The sequence below is a fragment of the Balaenoptera ricei genome, chromosome 16 (genome assembly GCF_028023285.1).
Source record: "Balaenoptera ricei isolate mBalRic1 chromosome 16, mBalRic1.hap2, whole genome shotgun sequence".
In the NCBI taxonomy this organism is placed as follows: domain Eukaryota; kingdom Metazoa; phylum Chordata; class Mammalia; order Artiodactyla; family Balaenopteridae; genus Balaenoptera; species Balaenoptera ricei.
In genome coordinates, this window is record NC_082654.1 from 38,520,894 (window position 1) to 38,540,952 (window position 20,059).

At 38.0% G+C, this 20,059-nt stretch overlaps 1 protein-coding gene across 11 annotated transcripts in view; it reads left to right on the forward strand.

The window, feature by feature from the left end:
• RNLS (renalase, FAD dependent amine oxidase) overlaps positions 1-20,059 on the forward strand; it is a 307,783-nt gene that overhangs the window by 255,751 nt on the left and 31,973 nt on the right. For 4 of the 11 annotated variants that reach the window (XR_009497862.1, XR_009497863.1, XR_009497864.1 and 1 more), the window contains exon 7: positions 17,239-17,297. The exons of 2 other annotated variants lie outside the window; for them this stretch is intronic. Coding sequence is in view for 6 of the 9 variants with exons in the window: in XM_059899091.1 (XP_059755074.1) it covers positions 17,239-17,280 (42 nt within the window). In the remaining 3 variants the exon portion in view is untranslated. Of the gene's footprint in view, positions 1-14,296; positions 15,803-17,238; positions 18,650-20,059 lie in introns of those variants that run through there. 5 more of the 11 variants (XM_059899086.1, XM_059899092.1, XM_059899093.1 and 2 more) reach the window with 3 other exon arrangements.

A 20,059-nucleotide genomic window follows, 5' to 3' on the forward strand; every position in this document is an offset into this window, starting at 1 on the left:
GATCAAAATTTTAAAAATGTCTTTGAAAGGCAGTGTTAGGAAAATGAAAAGACAAGCCACAGACTTGGAGAAAATGTTTGCAAAAACATATATCTGATAAAAGACTGGTATCCAGAATATATAAAGAACACTCACAAATCAGTAATAAGAAAACAAATGGCCCAATTATTTAAAACTGGGCAAAAGATTTGAAAGAGCACTTCACAAAGGATAGGTGTGAATTAAACCATGGAGGTGTAAGAGTTCTACAATGAAACCACAAAACATTGCTGAAAGAAATTAAAGAAGACTTAAATAAATAAAAGATATCTCATGTTCATAGTTTGCAAGACTCAATATTTTTATGATGACAGTATTATCCAAAGTGACCTACAGATTTATTACAGTGTCTATCAAAATCCCAATGGCCTTTGCAAAAATGGAAAAGCTAATCCAAAAATTCACATGGAGTTGCAAGGGACCCCAAATAGCCAAAACAATCTTGAAAAAGAATAAAGTTGGAGGACTTACACTTTCTGATTTCCAAACTTACTGCAAAGCTACCATAATCAAAACAGTGTGGTAATGACATAAGAATAGACATATAGATCATGGAATAGAATCAAGAGCCCAGAAATAAACCCATACCTGTGGTGAGTTGATTTCTGACAAGGTTCCCCAAAACATTCAATGGAAAAAGAATAGTCTCTTAAACATATAGTGCTGGAACAACAGGATATCCATATACAAAAGAATGAAATTGGACCCTTACCTTACACCACATGCAAAAATTCACCTAAAATGGATTGAAAGCATAAATATGTGAACTAAAATCATAAAACTCCTAGAAGAAAACATAGGCGGTAAATCTTTATGACCTTGTATTCAGCAGTGGTTTCTTAAATATAAAACCAAAAGCATAAGTAACAAGAAAAAAAAGTAGGTAATTTGGACTTCATCAAAATGCAAACCTTGTGTGCACAGAAGGATTAGCAAGGAAGTGAAAAAAACAACCCTAGAATAGAAGAAAATATTTGTGAATCACTTGTCTGATATGGGTCTACTATTCAGAATATATTAAGAACTCTTATAAATCAATAGCAAAAAGCCAAACTGTTCAATTTAAAACTGTGCAAAAGACTTGAAAGACTTGAATAGACATTTCTCCAAAGAAGATACAAATGGTCAACAAGCACATGAAAAGATGCCCACATCATTAGTCATTAAGGAAACGCAAACTAAAACCAAATGAGATACCATTTCACAACCACTAAGATGGCAATAATTTCTTTAAAAACCGAAAAATAAGTGCTGGTAAGGATATAGAGAAATTGGAATGCTCCAATTACCTTGCTGGTGGGAATATAAAATGGTTTAGCCACTGTGGAAAACAGTTTGGCAGTTCCTCAATAAAATAAACATAGAATTACAGTATGATCAATCTATTCCAATCCTTGGTATAAACCCAGAAGAAATGAAAACATGTGTTCACATAAAACTGAATACACAAATGTTCATAACAGCATGATTCACAATAGCCAAAGGTAGAAACAATCCAACTGATGAATGGATAAATAAAATGTGGTATACCCATAAGGTGGAATATCATTCAGCCATAAAAAGCAATGAAGTTGGTACATGCTACAGAATGGGTGAACCTTGAAAATGTTATGCTAAGTGAAAGAAACCAGACACAAAGGCCTCATCTTGAATGATTCCATTTATGTGAAATATCCAGAATAAGCACGTTCATAGAGACAGAAAATAGATAAATGTTTGCCAGTGACTACTAATGATAAATTTCATGTTACGTGTATTTTACCACCCACAAAAAAAAGGAGAAGAGATGTGGATGGCAAGCAAGCACACAAAAATATGCTGAACGTCATTGGTCCTTGGGGAAATGCAAATTAAAATGACAATGAGATACCATGGCACACCTACTAGAATGGCTCAAATCAAAAATTCATCCCCAAATGCTGGCGGGGATGTGGAGCAACTGGAATTCTCACGTATCACCGTGGGAGTGCAGCATGGCATGGCCCCTTAGGAAAAGAGTTTCACAGTGTCTTACAAAGTTAAATATACACTTACCAAATGACCCAGCAAGCCCACTCTTAGGAATTTACCCAAGAGAAATGAAGTCATATATCCACATCAAAACTATATGTGAATGTTTGTAGCAGCTTTATTAATAATAGCCAAAAACTAGAAATATCTCAAATATTAATGACCTGGTAATGGTCAAAACTGTTGCACATCCATAAATGCAAAACTACACTGTAATAAAATGGAACAAACTGATAATATTTGCAATAACATGAGTAAATCTCAGAAGCATTATCTAAGTGAAAGAATCCAGACTCATAGGCTACCTACTGTATTATTCTATTTGTATGACTTTCTGGAATCGGCAAAACTGTAGGGACAAAACACTCACGCCAGGGGCTGTGATTGGGTGAATGGGGTTAACTAAAAAAAGAGGCACAAGGGAATTTGGGGGAAGCTGATGAGAACATTCTCTATATTGTTTTATAGTGGTAGTTACACAGCTGTGTACATTGTCAAAATTTACAGAACAGTACACATAAAAAAGAGTGAATTTTACTGTATGTAAATTATACCTCAATTAATCTGACTTTAAAAACCACTTGTTTTTTTAACCTCCACTATTGTCTGAGGAGCACAAGCATTGACCCTTTTATTTTCACAGTATTAAAAGTAGAAAGAAGGTTGTTTCTAGACCTGAAGATCAAAATGGCTGCAATCTTTTTGCCATAATTGCAGAACCCAAACAAAAAGCTATTGTGTCTGTTCAACATGAATGAGAACCAGAAAGAAATAATGGCCATGCTTCTGGCTTGTCAAGAAGAAGGGAAAGGGAATGCGGGAAGGGATGAAGAAGGATTGAATTAGTGGGAAATTAAGCAGCTATTAACTTAAGTGGGGGAGAAGTAGTGATTAGGCTTAGCTGAGTAGGAAAGATGATTTTAAGTTTTTCTCTCGACTCAAAATCAAAAGCATTTTTGGCCCTCTACATCCTTGGAGCCCAAGCAATTGGATCGTTTGAGAGATTGTGATGCAACATTTATATTTAGATGAAAACAAAAGGATTCAAGTCTGTTAAATCACCTTGTAAGTAGGAACTGGTTTTTGTACCCTCACACCTTATATAGGGCTCGGCAGCTACTAGGAACACAACAAATATTTGAAGAGTTAATGAATGAATATACTAAAACTTGCTGAAGGACAGAGCGACTTTCTATTAAATTAAAAACTTTAAAGGGAAATGTAGTACGACTGTTGTTTTGTCCATTATTACTGCCACAGTACTATAGAGAAAACAGTATCTCATTCTTTATTGTGTGCTTGTTCTGAATAAGTCCTCATCAAAATAGACTGCTCCAGTGTTTTCAGGACTTTAAAAGACAGAATAGGTCTAAAAGAATTCAGTGTAGACATCACCAATTGAATATACAATTTCAGCAAAGTATGTCCTTTGCAGTTCGAGCCCACTAAAGCTGCTACATGGATCATAGAATTGATTTGTGGCACATTCTGCCTGCATCTACCCAATGTTTTATTAAAATAGAATAGACAAATACCAATAAAGAGAAAAGCCACACTGAGAATTGACCAAACCACATCACTTTCTTCACACCTAGGGTATTGCAACCAATAGTAATTTTACAGCAGCTCTCTGTGTACCAGATACAGAGCTCTGTAGCCAGAAGCCCAAAATACAAGCAAACCTTTCCCTAAAGCACAACAAAGAAACGGGTTTATGAAATCACCGTTAAATATAATAGAACACTGGAGAGATGAGTAGAACAGAGGCAAGATAAGATGATGCACATAACACATAAGAACCAATTTAAAATGTACCATCTCTGCAGGAAATCAACCATGTGTTGATAAAGCTCTTTATGAATATTAAGTACTATAACATGATATAGGATTGAGAGCCTCAAGCACGAGTGGCCAAAAGAGGTACAATATTTTTTAAGGAAATATACCAAAAAATAGATCAAATGGTATCATCAGCACCCTGAATGTATCATTATTATCCCAGTTCTGAGTATCACTTATCTTCAATAATATGCGGTATATGGTTAAGAAATAATCCTTATCAACACTTTTCTTAAGAATGTAACAAATATATTCCATATGTCTGTGATTTCTGGCTGTGCCACAAAAAATCTGCACATGGAGAGTTGACTCTTCTAAGAAAGAATTTTTAAAAGATAAAAAAATTAGACATAAATTGGCTAGGTCATCCAGAAAATTTGTGTTTTTTATCCTTTGTCACACCTATAGCTTTCAAGAATGTATTTACCATCTCCGAGGGAAGAAGTTATTTAAAGGATTATTTAGACTTTATGTCTGTGCAGGAGCAGTGCAGTTTAGCTGTAATCTATGGAAATAGCATAGGCTGTGTCACTATGGTCTCCATCTTTTGAAACAAAGGCAGACATCTGTATATCCCTTTATACACACACATAGGCATTCACACGTACACATTCATCCAGTTCTATTTGATACCCCTTTCAAGGTGTTCTTTATACAATGGCATTTTATGAGATGAGGGTGAATTATCTGGATATGAAACCATCTTTACTACCTATTTGAAATTCAGACTGATTCAAATATTCCTAGTGCCTTTGCCTGGACTCCACAAAATGTGAGCTAGAGATAGAGAATTCAGCTTTCCAGGAGTGATGACGTAAGTGTCAGCGCAAGGATTATGGACACCAGAATAGTTGTTTCCTGGACAATGAAGTTGCTCAAGAAAGGAGTTAGAATGGTGAGGTGTGATGACACAGAAGGAAAAAGAAAAATTCAGAGACAGAGAAACCAAGGAAAGTTATTTTCATAGAGAAGAAAATTCCACCACATTTAAAGACCACTTGACCACTGAGAATTTAAAGCTTTCAAAAGTTTGAATTAGTTTTTTGGTGGCCCGTGTACATACATCCTTCGAGCAAACATTTATTCGATACCAACCATGTACAATGGAGATGTAAATGGAGATGCTGGAAATACAAGAATGAATAAAACACAGTACCCATAGCTTTCTATTTCTGAGGACTCAAAAGCCTTTTAAACATCAAATATCTCTTACCGAATTGTAATTTGGTGAGTTAAATGTAGAGGAATCAACAACATCTTATTGCCTTTTCATCAAACTCCAGAGGGACCTTAAAAAAAATAAGAGAGGGACTTCCCTGGTGGTGCAGTGGTTGAGAATCTGCCTGCCAATGCAGGGGACACGGGTTCGAGCCCTGGTCTGGGAAGATCCCACATGCCGCGGAGCAGCTAAGCCCGTGCGCCACAACTACTGAGCCTGCACGTCTGGAGCCTGTGCTCCGCAACAAGAGAAGCTGCGGTAGTGAGAGGCCCGCGCGCCACGATGAAGAGTGGCCCCCGCTTGCCCCAACTAGAGAAAGCCCTCGCACAGAAACGAAGACCCAACACAGCCAAAAATAAATAAATAAATAAATAAAAATTTTTTTAAAATAAAATAAAAATAAGAGAAAGGGATAGACACATTACATTTTTAATTTGGCCAACAGAAAACATTTTGTACTGTTAAAAAAAAAAATCTGTATTCGACTTTCATTTCTCAGATCTCCCTTTCCTGTATCACAGAAACTTACTTAGCGTCAGTAGTATTCTTCACTATTGACACAACACTGCAGTCTCATCTTTTTCAGAGAGCCTGGACTAGTTCCCCATCTATAAATATGTAAACAAACATTTCCATTGACATCAGCATAAGTTATGGTCTCTCGTTCATTTATTTACATTTCTCCTTGTTTTAGTAAACAGGCATATATAGATGCTTATAATCAATACCTTGGGAATACGGTAAGAATGGGGAGAGTTGTAAACAGAGAATCAATACAAACCACGTTTACCTTCTAGGTACTTGCAATTTGGAGGTAGGTATGTATTCCACATTTAATCAAGTCTTTTTCCCCCATTCCTATTTTTCTCCACACCTTTTATGATTACTACCTGAAAATTTCGCTTCAGGAAAACAAACAAAATGTTTTACCCCAGATTCTAGGTCTATCTAGATTAATATTTGTATAAAAGGGAGGTTGTGCGAGTTTCTGGGAAATAAGTTTTACACAAGATTTTATTCCATTTTTTAAAATTACTCATCCACTCACCAAGTCCAAACTTAGGTTGTCCAGTGTTACTTGAGATTACTGATAGTTTTGCAAAGCCGACCTTTGCTGCTCCCCAACCCCTCTTTTACGGGCAACATTCCTCAGGCTGACAGAGACTCTGCTCTGAGCCACATCAAGCACCTCGCCCCAGAGCAGTGGTTCCAAGCGTGTTTACTTCATGGACTAGTAAAATCCCTCGAAATATTTTGGGAACCAATATCATATTGCTATCTTTTTATTCTGCAATTAAGAATTTAAAAAGTAAAGCATAGCTACAAGAATTTAATGCAAAGAATAACCCACCCAAAAATATGTAGTAAAGATATCACCTCATAACAATGTATAAATAGAATACATTTTGCTCTATGAAAAAGTTCATAATCCTTATTTTTTCTCTTCTTGCCATAGATTGACTTTTGGGAACCACTACCTTTGAGCTTTGCATAGGGGCTATAAAAGAATAAGTTAACCAAATATTCAATTTCTGCTGTTTATGTACTATGGCATGGGTTCAGGTTTACACTGGCAGCAGAGTAGAGGAAGTGAGGAAATGTATGAATCAGCTCCATACCATCTCAGGCCTCCTAGCTATTCATATTGCCAGTGTGGTCAGTACCTCACAAACACAATGGACAGGGGAAGTGCCAACACAAAGATATTATTACTCAGAGCTTACCCCAATCAAGTTAGTGTGCAACTAGGAGACAATAAGATTTCCTTGAAATCCAGGGACAGTTTAAGGAAAGTCACCCTCTGACGTTGGAATTGATTAAAAACCGATTAAAAAGATGTAGTGTGTGTATCAAAAGCACAAGTGATGGTTTAGACATCTCCATCTGCCGTCAAGACTCAGGCATACCCAAGTTTAAATAAAGTGACCCTGAAGAATGTAGAGGAACATACGCAAACAATAAAATTACCTACAGTCTTTTATAACACCAGAGCGTTGTTTTAATGTGAATTCTTTCAAATGCAGTTGAGAAATAGGAGGGCAGTAGTACCACAGGGGAATCGTATTGGTTTTGTACATGTTTACGTTTTCTCACAAGCAAACAAATATTTGCTTCAGCAAATATGAAAATCTTAAGAAAAAAACTGAAAATCTCCAGAGGTCTCTTCCTTTAGTGCCATAGTGGCTGCTACGGAGGCCTCAAGAACCACGGGGTTTTCCACCATCTTACACTCTTCAGCAAAAGCGTAAGTGCCGATGAAAAAACCACAAAGACATTTCCCCTTTGGTAAAATGATGGACTGATGAAGAAGGCTATATCCTGGGTATTTTTAATTTTGGTCAAATTGGTCTCTTTCAGAAGCAGCTTCCGCTCAGGACCTATTACATCTCAAAGGAGGAAGCATAAGCCCCAGAGTTTAGGCTGCAAAGATGTCCCTAGATTCAGAGGCTGGGAAAATGTTATTAATCTTGCTAGTCACTTTACTTTATTGTTTTTGTTAGTGCTTTCAAAGTTCTTTAGGTTTTGAATTACCTGCACCAACTCTATCTTCCTACAAGCCCTGATACTTGTAACGCACAGTTTTATAGAACTATGGTTGTAGCCAAAATATATGTATTTCATTTTCACCCAGCAGTCAAAGACCCGATGTGACCCTTGGAAGGGCAGTGGTCTAGAAGGAGGTTACTAGAAGGTTATTAGAAGGAATTGGAATTGAGCTTCCAGCATCATTAGAGGAAATGGCTCCTGATGTGATTCTATTTCTTGGCATTGAAATATCTCTGCTTTGGACAAAGGCAATGCATCAGACTCTCCTGGCTTAACGAGAAAAGAAGGGGAAAAAACAGTAAAGAATATTTAATTCTCTTATTTCTAATTACGTGTTTGCTCTGCAATCTTCTAACCCAGGATTGGTATATAGGATTCCTCTCAAGTGCCAACTCCAATTGACTGGTAGTGGCTGCCTGAAGCGATGAAGTGAGAAGGATGCTGAGGCCACTTCTGGGCTCAGTGGAGAAGAATGCCACAATTGATTAGTGATGTCTTTCAGGAGATACCGCACATGTGTCACCCCTATAATCTATGTTACAGTTGAGGAAATTTGCCTACTAAGATGAATGGTCTGGGCAGACGACAAGATTCGGTTCTGGAATCGGTACATTTACTTTTGTAAATGAACAAATCGATTCTGTGATGACCAGTCCATCTCTGTCAGTTTCACCTGAGGCTGCTCATTTGGGTGAATTGAGAAAATGGAGGGTTTAAACCAGCAATGCTGAAGACCTTAGAAATCCTGACACTGAGATGCTGCTTGCCTGAAAAGGCCCTGCTTAAAGGATTCTGCCACTCAGTATCTTTGTCCTAGTTATGCATTTACTAACTAGTAAGTTAGTAAGTGCATAACAAGTACTTCTTCTCTTACCCTATTTAATATTTGCCATATTTTATCAATTGTAAGGTGCCATCAAATCGGTATGCACCAGGAGACAGTCAAGATGTAGTGTTCACACATGTGAATTTGGTTATTTTTAGTGGTCTAACAGTGGGACCACCACCGCAACCCCTTGATATTTAAAGTAACAAATAATTTAAGGACCATTTGAGAAAAGAATATGAGCCTTGGTTGCTACCTAAAAACCTTTCTTTACCACTGGAGAGAAAGTGCACAATCAGAACTTGAAGAACAGGTATCAGCGTCTTGGAGGAAAACCCCAGAAAGGACAATTCCGTGGAGCACTCTTGTAAGAAATGGTGCATGGCCAGTACTCAAGGCTGCACAGAGGACAGATTATGTGGGGAAGAGCATGGACATTGACACCCTTAGTGAAAGAGTGCTTCACAGAAGTCAAACTCTGAATGTGAAGATTCTGGAAAAGCTAACCAACTTATTCCTCTTTTATTTCCTTTTTATGTTTGCAAAAGATCTACATGTAGATAATTCTAAAAGAACTTCTCTAGTAAACATAAAATAAAGCTTTGTGTCATGCTGACACCATTTAAAAAAATTTCTCATTGGTGCTTAAAATATTGATGGTGCCTTAGATTCAGTGAAATGCAGTATAATCTACATCCATAACAAGCTGCAGCAAGCACCTGATTGTTCATAGGTTGTCTAAGTTCTCTCAAGTTAGTTGCACAGCTAGGATTAAAGCTTATGAGACCTTAATTCTTGCCTAGCTCACTTGAATATCACCTAGTGCCATATTTCAGAAAGTCAACAAATGGGCTGAACGGCCAACTAGAACTGGTCACCCTAAAATAGAGCCACCGTGTAGGCCAAATCAATGAGATTGTTCTATGGGTAGACTTCTGACAGTCCAAGGACAAGCTTTAGCTGTCAACATAGGTTTGGAAGAAAGAAGGTACGTTGTCATGTGTGTCACTGAATTTTTTTGCTAACCATCGACTATAATTTTGTGGAAATACCCATTTAGCCTACTTGTCTGCCTCCTTCTTTCTTTTCATCTTTAATTTCATTCTCACCCCCAAGAGACTATTTTTGTGTGACTTTTCACAATTAATAATCATTCTAAAAAGAAACTACTAGGTTAAATCATATAAAAGTTGACAGTATTTTACCATTTCTGACCTACAGAATCAGCAAATTTATGTAGTTTAATTTAATACATGACATAGGAGACACTCACATATAGCAGTTCGCAGAGACATTTATCATTACTGAGAGCCTTCTAAGTACAATAGCTCTTCCATTTGAGCTTCTGCCAGCTCTGTGGGAGCCACTGAACAACACTTTTTGTGTAGCTGGTTCCCTATGAACACCATTTGATCAACTATGTGTACGATATTCTGTCTTTTTTTAAACTCAGTAAACATTGCACACTTCATGTGGGCTAGGCACCATTTTCAGCCTTGGGTACAAAGATTAGTGCATCACAGCCCTCACTTTTCAGAGCATGCAGTCTAGGAAGGGAGACAGGCATGGACATAATTACAGTGCAAAATAGCAAGTAACATAATAGATATAAATAACATGCTGAAAAGGCACTTACCCTGCCTGGCAGAGCAAGAAGACCTCTGAGCAGGTGACATTTGTGCTAGTTCTTAAAGGATAAGCAAATTACTTGGCAGAAAAGAGAGGGAACAATACAACATCACTAAGCAGAATGACTTGTTCAAAGTCACAGAAGCACAACAAAGAAGGATGTGCTTGAAGAACCTTAGTTTGAATGTAGATAGGACACATGGCAAAAGTGAGAGAAGCAGCAAGAGGGGAGGCTTGGATGGAGGTAAGATTGGGTTATGAAGGGCCTTCCATGGGGGGCTGAGGAGTTTGCATTTTATTCTGCAGGTGGAGAGGAGTCACAAGACACACGTGGGTTTAAATCACTTAGCTATAAAACTGCTTTTTCTGCTTTGAATTTGTATGTCCAGTCCAGTCATCACCTAAGTATATAGAACCATTATATTAGCGACCCGCAGTATCAGCTTCTGCAGTTTGAGTTCTTTCTTACCCGCCTTGGCACACATGTGAGCCCAAGCATCCTGGATTTCCAAGGGGTTGTTTCAGCCCTGACATCTCTCTTAAACACAGTCATTGAGCTGTGGTTCCTCACTGTGGCTGGAAGCATAGCCAAAGGCTGCATTACTGTGAGAGATTGTGGCTTTGACAATTACGTGCTCCTCCACTGCAGGGCTCTCTACTTCACATGGGTGAAGGAGGTTGCCAACACACCCTTCATGTTTTCATATTTTCCTCATCGGGTAATTGTAAAATGGGCAAATCCACCTAAATGCAGCAAGATTGATTTCATCCCAACTGCAGACTGGCTAATCAGTGGCCCAGTTTTCCAGCCATGTGATCTGGCATCTGGCACTTACCACTCATCAAATGAAATTACACAGCACCGATAAATTACCACCTCACCTCTAGGCAGAACTTTTTTCCTTAAGCTACCTCCTGCTTAACACTTGTCTAATGTTTAATAGTACCGTGGTTTATCCATACAGGGATGTCAGCTGGAATGTATCAAAACTTTACTACAAATGGAGATTTATATATGTGTGTGTATAAATTAAACATAGATAGACACACATATAGGTATATATATATGAATATGTATGAATGAGTTATCCCATTTATGTGAATTTTCCAGATGACTATTAAACATTTTTGTTTTATTTTACTTAAATTAAGTCTTTATGGAAACATTTCTGAAGGGGTTGGAGGGGCGAGTTCAGGAGTTCTGCTTTGTTTGAATGTTTCTTCACCTCCGAGCTTTCTGTCCTCGGGAAAGTAACAGTCTTTCTGAGGCTCAGCTTTCTCAGCTATAAAATGAGAATAGTAGTAACTACCTCATAGGTTGCTGTGTGAATTAAGTGGGGTGTGCGTGTAACGCATTTGGTATGCAGTGAACATTCGAGAAATGCCAACAATTAATACTTTATGCATATTAGAGTTGATTCTGGAATATTGGGGCCTTCATCATGAGCATTAATGATTGCAGGAAAACTAATAGCTGGTACCCTTGGGGACTATTAAGAGCCAGAAAGCTATTTGCCCTCCACTAAGTGACCCCAGACTGCCAGGCTTTTTCCCAGCCCTGTCTGGTTTTCGAGTGTTTCTACAGCATCCCTTGCTTTCAGACTACGAATTGTCATGTTCTAAAATCGCTAATATATAGGAGCCCAGCAGTTTTCTTTCTCCCTTAGTGTTTCACCGACAAATCAAGTCATCCAACTTGTTTAAATTCCATCTAAAGCAGGAGATTAAAAAGCTCCCATTGAACACCCAAGTCTGTGCTTCAGTGTCTGTACTATGTGCTATCTATTTTAGCCACTCAAAGATCTTTTCTACCCATTTCAAGTTTATCGGCTATGGAAAGACAAATAGTGCACGATCTCACATGTGGAATCTAAAATAGTCAAATGCATAGAAGCAGAGAGTAGAATGGTGATCGCCAGGGGCTGGTGGGAGGGGAAAATAAGGAGATGTTGGTCAAAGGGTACAAAGTTTCAGTTATATATGATGAATCAGTTCTAGCAATCTAATGTACAGCAACATGACTATAGTTAATTATACTGTATTATACACTTGAAATTTCCTAAGAGAGCAGATCTTATTAATTACCTTGATTATGGTGATTATTTTTCAATGTATACATATAATACATCAAGTTGTACATCTTAAATATATACAATTTTTATTTGTCAATTATACTTCAGTAAAGCTGGGGAAAAAAAGAAATTATGATTCAACATAATAAATTAAAACTATGACCTAATTTTCTTAAAAGATTATCTGCAGTGTCTATGATAGATGATATTGCTATCAAGTGACCTCCAGAAAAGTGAGGGGATACTTTTAACATTTTACATTTGTATCTGATACTGGTCTTTAAAGATCCATATCTTAAGTGATTCAAGAAGGAAATAATTGTACCACCTCTTTTTTTAAAGCAAAATATGGCATATAAATAAAAATATCTATGCAAAGTTTTTCTGTTTTTAAAAAATTATAAAAGCATATACTAACTCAGCCTATCAAAAACCTAAATCAGCTCCATAATCCAAATAGCATTTATTACATTTCTTGATTTTTTGGTGTGATTTTTAAACAAGCAAATCCTCATGGGCCTTATTCTATGACTCTTCATGAAAACACTGTATAAGAGAGACCAGAACTGCCACGTTGTAGTCTATGTGAATGGCGCCCCCTGAAGTTGTGCGGGAAAGTAGTCCCAAGTGAGATTGCCTTTATGATAGCTTTGTGTAATTTGGTTTTTTAGGGAGTTTTTGGTGCTTCAGTAGCCAAAGCACCAGTGTCCAAGATAAATACATTCATCTCCAGCTCATTCCACTTTCTGTGAATGCTTGTTAGCAACATACATTCCAATTTAGAGAATGATTTTTCCAGGAAATAACCTCTATACCTTTTTCATCATTTCAAATATTATAAACCTGGTTCTACAAAATAAAATAAGTCCCAGACTTCAGCTGATTCTCCCTACTTTTGGTGCATATATAGTAAATTCTAAATTCTTAATAGACTTTATTTATAAATTTTGTGTTTTTAAAATTTGAAACACAATATTCCTCTTATTTTGCCTCTCGGTATGTCCCTTCCTCCTGTCAACCCTCTCCCCCAACACACACACACACACACAGACACTGTGACCTGCCCCACAGATTCCTAAACAGTACCCATAGACTGTGACATTTACACAGGCTGCTCCTTCTCTTTGGAAAGCCCTTTACCTGTTTCCTCCCCTGGCAAACTTTTAGGTGTCCATCAGAACTCACATGAAGTGACCAGTCATGCCCCTTTGAAGCTTTCTCTGTCCTCTGTCAGGTGTGCTGGCCTCCTCCCATGTGTTCTCATAGCACCTTGCCTTTCACTCTGTCTTAGGCCTTAGACACTTATATGCCAGCAGTCATGCTGAACTGGAAACTCCTTAAGGACATGACTCTTTAAGTCTCTTTTGAATCCACCTTGTCTGGCACATAGCAGGTTCTCAATAATAGGTGAATGATTTCATGAATTTTATTCTCCCTAATGAAAAGATTAACTGTACTTTCGACTAATTTAGCAGATCATGACCTATTAATTTTGAAGTTCAATACACTTCTGGTTATCTTATCAAATAACTGAAAAAGTAAACATTTAAAAATTTCAATGTAAACACTTGGGCGAGAATCATGCAATTCTTCAGCTCTTCCAGGGAGACCAGATATGGTTACATTTGCACAGAGGAGCAGTTTATGGAACTAGTTGGAAATAGTCTACGTTTTCAGGCTATCTTCTTTATCAAGGTTGAAAGTCAGTACATAATTGACAATAAAAGGATATGGTGTTCTAATTAGTGGGAATAAAGGAAAAGTAGTCCTTGCCCTTGTGACTGATTGGTTCAGGAAAATGTTTTCATTTGTAGAGGAAGGAAGAAGTCCTTACTTTTTTTTCCCTCCCCATGGTGAAAAATTTCAAGCTGAATGACAATTAGCACTAATCTGGCACTTTATAAATTGTGATGTAGCCTTGCTAGTCAAGCTGTGAATGTATATTGTTTGCACTTAATCCTTAACTTAGCCAAGGGGCCTTGGTTTAGCTTTCCGTTGCTCGTTGTGAAACACCTTGATTTCTCCAGGTAGAGAAACATTCCCCAGGTGGACATTGACGTGACAGCACAACAGAGCACAGAATGTCAATTTCAATTATTTTTTTAACATTTTCAGGTTACAAATGCTGCTGCCAACTCTCCTGGTCAAATGACTCTTCATCTCAAACCTTTTCTTGTGTGTGGAGGGGATGGATTTACTCAGTCCAACTTTGATGGCTGCATTACTTCTGCCTTATGTGTTCTGGAAGCTTTAAGGAATTATATTTAGTACCTGTATTCTTATTTTTTACATGTACTTTGGGGTTTTCACAATTTTCTGTCATTGATTATTTTGTTTTCTATTTTGTTGAGAGAAATTACCGGAAAATTGTTCTTTACTGATTGTTATTTTTCATATGGAGTATAAAATCAATTTTATAATTTCAATAGTTACAACTCATGCTAGAATGAAATTCCTTGTACTTTATACTTTTCTCCACTTTTCTGAATTGCCATGTCTACTCCTTGTTGGAGGCAAAGTAGTGCTTAAGAAAAACAAATGACTCTCCCCCAAAATTATGTCAAATCAAAGTAACAGTTCATGTTCAGAAACCTTTATTATTCTTTTGAAAATTTCAATCCCAAGTGAAGAATAATCATTATCAAGGCCTCATTATAAATCTTCAAGTATGTCCTTGATTCAGTATTTTTACAAATTGCCAAACTACAAGATTCCTCCGAACTGTGGATAACAGAGTGTAATTTTTGTTTCTCATTTCTCTTCCAAGTTATTAAATGATCCTGAATTGTAGGTCACATATGTCATCATCTCTAAGAACGCTGTTTGGAGGGCAACTTGACTGACAAAGAAATGTCTCTTCAAATTTTCAGAAAATAACCAGATTCAACTTGACTTTCCAAGTCACACAGTACTTTTTAACCTTAAAAAAAAAAATCCAGTCTTAATAGGAAAGATAAAAATTAAGGAGAAACTGAGAGAAATTATATTGATCTTTACCTTTTGCTATCTCCTGTGGCTAGCGCTGTTACTTTTATGTCCTCTGCGGTATGTGCTGTGGCATTTAGACTCTTGTCAAGTTTAATGAATTTAATACAAAAAAATTTACTGAACCAGAAAATAGATGCACTTAAAACAGTTCAATATTTGCCAACTTAGCGGTTCAGCATATCACCCACATGCTTCAGTGACAACCCCATGACTTGCTGGCTGGAGAGAAATTGATCCCCAGCCTTCCAAACAAGCTACCTGTTGCTAATTTGGAAAGCGAAATGGTGAGCTCCATTTTGCCATTTTGAAAGGAAAGAAATTGTTGCAACCTCTCAAACTGAGAAAAGTTCAACAAAAGACTCCTTAGCTTGGTAATATTTAAAATCTCACACTTGCGTGCCCACTATCATACATACACACACACAGGCATGGGCAGAATTTGTTTATGTAACTACAGAGTGGGTTTTGTGATTCTATGGAATGTCATTATACATCTCCTATTAGCAACCAATTCAGGGAAAACTGAAATGCCTACATGTGGTTAATATCACTTATTTTTGAAAGCATAGAAAGCAGAAGGGAAATTACTGTGATCTCCGGTATGATATGATAAAAATATTGAGATTTCTTTCATCTTTTTGGCCTATATTTGATTAACATTTGTCTTTATTCTGGTTATACCCTTAAAATATGGTAAAATAATACATTCAAATACGTTAAGTAACTATTTTGTTTTTAACTAATATAATTCTGGAGCCATTTGAGTGAAAGCATACTGAAGATTTACAAGCAATGTTATATTCGTTTCATGAGTGTATCTACTCCCAAGAAGAGAGAGAAAATGATTTCTAAAGGTGGAGTGGGTTACCTACAGAAATTATTCTAAGCCATTACTGACGACTTTTAATATCTATTCATTCGAAGTGTGTTTCCCTAATAATTGTGCATCTGCTTAAAAAAGACTATGGCAATACGAGAATGCACTCAACCCTGCTTAGTATGTAGATCATTGTTACTTTGCTAATTTAATCATTTTGAAAATTCATTTTACATTTAGATCCATCTCTGATAGAAACAGACCAATTCCCTGATGCTCAAATAAGGAAAGAAAATGTTTCAAAAGTTTGTTTTTCTATTTTCATTTACCTCTTCCTCTTGAGAAATTGAAATGGATATGGGACTATCTTGTGCTAGAAGCCATCAAGCCTCAGATGGCCAGGATGCCCTAAATGACCCAGGGCAAAGGCAGCTAAGTCCCCTGAGAAATAGGGGTCAGCACCTTTTGGCAGAGTTACCAAGGTGTATGTATGTCAGCTCCACAGGACCACACAGCACCACAGTACTTCCAAACAAGAACTTTTATTAAACCAGCCAAGGAAATCTGCTCTGTTTTGAAAGGAGCATATTCAAGTGAGAAACGGCTTGAGCAGTGGGGTGATTTAATACTTGTTAGCTGATAAATATAGACTTTGCTGGAATAAAACTTTATGATGCAGGGTTGAAAAGCTTAATTACTAAACTGTCTATACACATCTTGCTCAGGCAGCGAGGGTGACAAATTATAGCAGTCGAATAGTATGTTTCACCTTTGGCATTTCTGAAGGGGAAAAGTATGCCTAAAAACATCGAGAAAGCAGTAATAATCCCAGACCAGATATTACTGAGGGAAACAAAGACACGTCACCAAGTCTTCTATGCAAAATGCCACCGTCACCACCCCTCCGCCTACTTACTGCCTTGTTAAGTAAAAAGAACAAGGTCAATTTTATATTTATCTGGCATTTTATACATATATATATATATATTTCCATCCTCCTAACATCTTGTGAAATAAACAGAGCAGAGAATTCTTATTCACATTTGACAAATGAGGAAACTGAGGCACAGAGATTGGCCAACCAAGGTCACATCATCAAATGCAGGACAAGAACCCAGGCCTCCCATGACCCATTTCCATTTACGTGGCACCATGCCGGTGCCAGATGAACATGATAATTAAAGCTGAACTGAAATATTAGTTGGAGGTGCAGTCAGCACCATGTGGTTCTCTTATTGATGTTTCATTTCAGAGAGCTAACACTAATCCTGATGTGATGTATACAGGAGTCTAATATAGAATGAAGTCTCCGTAAGTACTGGCTAAGTGATTTATATTCCTGTTATTTTCATTTGCTGGTTTATTTCCTTCTTTGGGGGGCACTTGCTGTGAAAAATGGCTGTATTCTAATGACACTGAATTTCAACCCAGCAGTAGTTGGTTAGCAAACAGGCTTCCTCTGCATTCAGCGTTTCCTTCTGTATTCCTCTTTGTCCCTCCATTCCCTTTGTTTCATTCTCTCCTCTATTAGTTTCTACCATTTCTTTCTCCCCTCTTATTTTTCCCTCCCACTTCTTACCCTGTGTCCCTTCTCAGAAATCTGGAATATAAATGCAATCACATTATGACTCATAGCATTTGTAATTTTTTGCTTTAATATAATCTCTTTTCTCTAAAATTTAAAGCAGTCAATGCTGCATTTTATTCAAGTTGATAGGACAATCATTATTTTGATTTTTCAAAAGTAATGCAAGAATTCAAAACTATCTGTAGCTTTCAGGAATCTCAGTGCTAATAACCTAAAATATATATGCAAATCGTGGTATCAGGCTCTGTGGTGGACACAATGGAATATAATTAGCCATCTCCACCTAAAGATGCTAGTTAGGGGAAGACAAGTCCCATAGAGTGGGAGGCATGGTAAAGGTACATGTTGGTGGAATCGCAGATAGTAAGTAAGATGCTGTATCTCATCAAACTGGGAATCCTAAGAGAAAGAACCATGTTTCCTTGGAAGAGAGAGGGCCTCCAAACAGAAGCAGAGATCCATCAAGAAAACACTTCCGACAGCATCCCTCTCCTCCACACCATAGCTGGGCAGACCTGGCTGACTCTAGGAATCCAAACTGTGTATCAGAGTGGTCAGGATAAGTGAGTACTTTCTGTGGAGAAGGCTCAGTGAAACACAGAATGTAGTGTCTGGGAAAAGGAAAAAGCCTTTGCAAACCTCAGACTAGCTGGTTCAGGACTGAGCTGCTATAATCCAGTCTGGAATGTCCTTGTGTTTCAGCCAGTATCATCTGGCCAGGTAAGCCAGTGAGGGTTGAAATGGTATTCTGTCCTTTGTTTCCTTCTCAACAGACAGTAATTATGGTCCACTTAAGAGTTCACAGCAGAACCCATCAAATGAACCTGCTAAGGAAAAAGAATTTCTAAAGAGTGTGTTAATTGAAAAGGCATGCAGAATCATGGAATCCTGGAATGTCTAAATTTAGAGCAACTTGGAGACCATTTAGGCCAGTTCTTAGCCATCTTGGATTTTGAACCTACTAGAGAAGCTATGGAAAGCTATAAGATTTTCTCCTAATAACAGCAACAAAAATAACAATGCACATAGAGCCTGCTGGCTCGCTGCCTGTTTTTGTAAATAAAGTTTTATTGGAACATAGCCTTGCCCACTTGTTTGTGTATCATCTGTGGCTGTTTTTGCACTACAACAGTAGGGAGGGGTGTTTGCAACAGAGACCGTATAGCCTACAAAGCCTAAAATAGTTCCTATCTAGTCTTTTAAGAAAAAATTTGCTGACTCCTGTTTTAGGGGGTTACAAACCCTCCAAAATCTATTTTTAAACACCCGGGGGTCTATGGACCTCAGATTAATAACATCTAAATCTCCATCCTATTGCTTTATGTAAATATAGGCATATCTTAGATCCACACATCTGGTCCATTGTTCCGTGATCCTCTGCCCCATTGTAAATCCTTTAAGAGGAGCAGTACCGCTTTGCACTTAAAAACACGCCCCCTGGAGTTAAATAGATCTGTGTTTTAACCCAGACTTTTGCTCCTCATTGTGTGACCTTGCAGTTAACTAGCCTCACAGCCTCCTTCATCACTGAAAAATGAGTTAGTGGTAGCTGCCTCATAGGATTGTTCTGCGGCTTAAATATATATAAAACCTTAAGAGAGTACTGGACACACAGTAAGTGCGTAATAAATGATAGCAATGACGGTAGTGATGATGATGAAGGGAAAGAAGAAAAGGGAGGAAGAAAGTATAAGCAGATCCTCCTGGTGCGTCTGAGGCCCCTGCGAAGGCCAGTTCCCTCTGCATTTGCGTAGGACACGTAGGAGAGTTGATGGTAAGGAGAGTTTGTCCATTGATTAAATGATGGTGAAACTCGGTAACAGCTCTAGGTTTCTTCAAAACCTTCATGAAGGGCTTCCCTGGTGGCGCAGTGGTTGAGAATCTGCCTGCCAATGCAGGGGACACGGGTTCGAACCCTGGTCTGGGAAGATCCCACATGCCGCGGAACAGCTGGGCCCGTGAGCCACAACAACTGAGCCTGCGCGTCTGGAGCCTGTGCTCCGCAACAAGAGAGGCCGCGATAGTGAGAGACCCGCGCACCGCGATGAAGAGTGGCCCCCGCTTGCCACAACTAGAGAAAGACCTTGCACAGAAACGAAGACCCAACACAGCCATAAAAAATTAATTAATTAAAAAAAAAAAAAAAAAACCTTCTTGAAACAGAACAGCAGGGGCTACCTGAAGCCAGCTGTGGGCCACTTTCTTTTTTCCTGTCGAAGTTGGTAAGTAGACGCTTGGGGAAAAGGGGGGTTTGCTCTAAAGCGGTCCTTGAAAAGAAACCAGGATAGGTCATTACCAGGAGTAGGGATGAAGCAAAATAGAAGCATTCTCTGCAATGAACGGTGTCTTCTCCTCAGCAAGTATGTGTGCTGAATGCAAAGAATTGCACGCTTGGATTGGATTCTGCTGAAGATTATTTACTTAATCTCTGAAATGCTGTGAAAACTGGGAGTGAGTTATTTTACATTCTTGACATGTTTGGCTA